This window comes from Phytophthora parasitica (assembly GCF_000247585.1).
Source record: "Phytophthora parasitica INRA-310 unplaced genomic scaffold supercont2.18, whole genome shotgun sequence".
NCBI lineage: Eukaryota > Oomycota > Peronosporomycetes > Peronosporales > Peronosporaceae > Phytophthora > Phytophthora nicotianae.
The window spans coordinates 1,072,691-1,076,403 of record NW_008649004.1 but is presented as its reverse complement, the minus strand read 5'-3'; the positions used below and the strand labels follow the sequence as shown (position 1 = coordinate 1,076,403).

Sequence of the window (3,713 nt, the reverse complement as noted above, 5' to 3'; positions counted from 1 at the left end):
CTTGGATTTTGACGACGACTTGAGTAGCGATTGCGGCTTGGGCCTCGCCTTCGACTTTGCTTTTGACTTGGATTTGGATGACGAAGAAGCGAGGCTGGCGGACTTAACGGCTGATGCCTTCTTACTAGGATCTGAGACGACCGAGCCTTCTTGTGTTTTCCACCTGAGCGAGGGTCCGCTTTATCATCAAGTGACCTTTTGTGAGAACGGGAAGAGCGAGTCTTCTTTGCCAAAACAGATTGCAGTTCCATGCCAAACCGCTCGTCCTCATCCTCGCTCAACGACTCGCTGGAAATGCTGATCTGGTCATCGTCAGACAAATCAACACTACGAAACCGGTGTACCTGGCGAGCGAGCTCAATAGCCTGATCCTTGGCCGACAAGGATGGATTGAGGTTCTTGATCGCGTCCTGAACGAGCTCAATAGCCTCTTCATCCAGCCCTAACAGACAAATGTCCAGCTCACCGAGTGTACCGCCCGTCAAAGAATGAGCGAGTGAGTCTTCAGCGTTACGTTATGCATTCTCGCGAGTCAGCCTCACCTTCAGCGAACAGCAACAAAGCATCTGGGTCCCGGTCACGGTCGTCAACGAACTTGCGGAGATATTTGTTGACGAGGAGAACCTTTTTCAATTCGTCCTTCAGGAGTTTCCTTTTAGCCTTCTGGGCGAGATTCTCCACGCTCTGTCCGCGTCCAGCGAGGTACCTGGGCAAGATAAGTGGCCCAGTTACTCTGTCTCAAAACTGTGTGGGGTATTCGTTGACGCCGACTTTCATGGCGTCTGAAAACCTAGTGGCCCACAATTCTTGCCTGAACGTTGCTCGTTATGAATGGGCTGATGAAAGAGAAGCCACCAATGTTTGTCGAAATGACGTGGATGTAGCTTCGATCATTCATCAGAATCGATCAAATCCGTTAGGCCGTGTAAGCAGGACCTACGTTGTTTGAAAATGTTTGTTGCAAGGCTACATTCTAATCCGTTGATTAGAATCTGGAAGGACCGTTTCCACGAAAGATATGTCTGCTCAAGTCGTGTACTCTGATGAACCAAGCCACGTCTTCTCTTTGCTTTTCACGAAAGCAAGTGGACATTAAAAGTAGCTTCCTTGACCACTTTCCATCCTTCAGGGACAGCACATCAAAAACACAAAGCACATGTGAATTGCACAACAGTATGCGAGTCGCACAAGCAAACGATGATTTGCAACATCGTCTCTGTGAAGCATGGACACCCAATCAATAGTAACACACAGGAACCAAGTATAAACACACAGAGAGCTGGTAAATGCACGATAGCCAATCATAAGCAAGTTGTATTCAATTTTGTCCAATCAAATCGGTCGATACCACACAATTCTGCCTATCGTACTGTTCAAATTACGTCTCACTCACCAACCACACCATTTTCACCCCCCCCCCTTTCACCCCCCCCTTTCCTCCCCAAGTACGAGCCCCCTTTCAATCTATCTGTGACGAACCCAGTGTACCCAAGTTACATGGAGATTGACCTGTCACTCTTGTAATACCTGGTACATGGTACCAGAGGATCTAGGAGCCAATCATTGCATATCTACATAGCTTTACTATAGGTAACTTATAGTTTGTATTAGAAACTGAGCTAAGCTTACTTATAATTACAACCAGTATTAAACGTAACCTTTATTGAGTACTTCGTCCCTTCAGACCAGGGACACGTGAACTGTCGTTCACTTAGAGTTTGTATACTCTTGGAAGCCTAGTTCCTCAGCGCAAGGTGCCGTGTGACCCCGTCAGACTATCTACCTCCTCCCCAATATGCCTAATGCTATTGCCTGGCGCACCGTATGCACCGAGCTTAAGGACACCGACGTCCTTATTATCATCGAGTGCCTAAAGGCCTTCAAGATTGGCAAAAGTCAAGCTATCTTTTGCACACTATGTGCTGTTCCAACTCCGCATTTAATCTGCTACAAGATTCTGAATTGCCGCTGCACTCTGTGCAAACAAACTGCTCCCTATGCCAAGTGTCCATGAAGGGCACAAAAGGTTGTCTATCTCGATCGCCAGGTCGCCTCACTGTTTGAATTGGGTGAGCATGTGGCTAGAGCGATACCACCGCACAGCCACAACCTCACGCCAGCCCAGAAGGACTTCACCAAACAGATAGGTATGGAGGCAGCACGTATTCACACGGCGATGCTGTTGCACTTCGGCTTGCGACCTAGCCAGCTTCCGGCTCTCCAAAAGGTGCAGAATGTCGTGTGTTACTACCGCCGCACCAAGCTAGGGGGTAATGATACAACAGCCGCCATCGTGGAAGCAGTCCAGAGACTAGCGTTCAATGGAGGTGAGGAGGAGCACGATCCATTTACATTTGGCTGGGATGTAGATAGAGAAGGCAAACTCGTTGTCGGCAATGGATCCGACGAAAAATCGTTTCTTGTTGGGTTTTCAACGAAGGCGCTGCTTCACCAAGCTTCCCGAGATCCAAGTACGGTTATTTTTCATGTGGACGCTACTTACAAGACCAACCAGGTTAGTTATCCCGTATTTGTCGTCGGTATTACCGATATCGCAAGAAAATTTCCTTTGTTGGCATTGCTTGTCACCTCCCAGCAGCAGGAATGTCACTACGCTAAGGCATTTGCTGCAATACGCTGGATCTACAGCAAAGTGCTGGGCGAGCAGTTTCGTGTTGCCTACGAAATGGGGACGCTGATGCTGCCCCGTACAATACTATTGCTATAAAATTCGGAAGTGATTGCAAGTATGATCATCTCATATGCTATTATCACCTGCTACCGGTATGCGGTGTAGTCACGCTTGAAAGCCCGGTTAAATTGCTCTACCGGGTTGGTGGTGGTGGCAAACTCGGTAGGCGTGTGGTAACATTGCCACCGGCAAAATCAATCATTCAACCAGACACGTTTGAAATACCCGTGGAACGATTGTAGCAGTGGGTCCGCGAGCCATCTTTGCTTTGTAGCTGTGCAGGCAAGGGTAAAGCTGTCAGCGCTCTTGCTGTAGCGCAGATCATAGATATTACGGATGACCGAATCGAGTGAAAATGGGCGGGCTGCCACCAGCGCTCCATTGATATCCATCCATTTGTTCTCTCTCCAATCCCGTCTAAAGCGTTGCTTGCACGATTGAAGGCGCTTCGGTGCCAGCAGCTACTACGAGAGTACGTAGCGCCACGCATGAGCGTCGACTTTCTCATGACGGATTCAGGCACCGACGTGCTCCACGGGTTGTAGACTGCGCCGAAGAGAACTTACAACCCCACCTCAAATTTCATGCAAGAGGCTCTTCAAGTCTCTTGCAAGTATGTGCCAACACTGCACGTAAAGAGGCGGAAAATATGCCCAAAACAGGGTGGCCGTTTGATCTTGTCGCTCAGACTTGCCCTTGCTCCTACCACTTCAAGTATGGAAACTGCGTGCATCGCCTGTTCGCGATGCAGGAACGAGCTCGAGTTGACGGTAACGGTGAAGAGGTGCTCGTCAACCGGCGTGCGCAAATACGCAAACGTACTGGAGTTGGCGCTGCTCCTAACCTGCCTGTCACGATAGGACGTCCTCTACTAGCTGGGCACACTGTTCACGGGAATAAAGACAGCGGCGGAGTGTTTGAAATAGCTACTCAATGCATAAATCTTGAACCAAAGACAATTGATAATGTTAGAGATGAAATCAGCACGATCGTAGCGAAAAATAACTTACACGCTTTGCGA

The 3,713-nt window shown here is 48.8% G+C and overlaps 1 protein-coding gene across 1 annotated transcript; it reads left to right on the top strand.

The window, feature by feature from the left end:
- Window positions 1-1,795: 1,795 nt before the first annotated feature.
- On the top strand, window positions 1,796-2,728 carry PPTG_09727 (hypothetical protein; the record flags this gene model as incomplete). Its single annotated transcript, XM_008904750.1, has 3 exons — window positions 1,796-1,977; window positions 2,086-2,515; window positions 2,597-2,728. 3 exons carry the CDS (start codon window positions 1,796-1,798, stop codon window positions 2,726-2,728), a joined length of 744 nt encoding a protein of 247 aa, XP_008902998.1.
- Window positions 2,729-3,713: the final 985 nt, after the last annotated feature.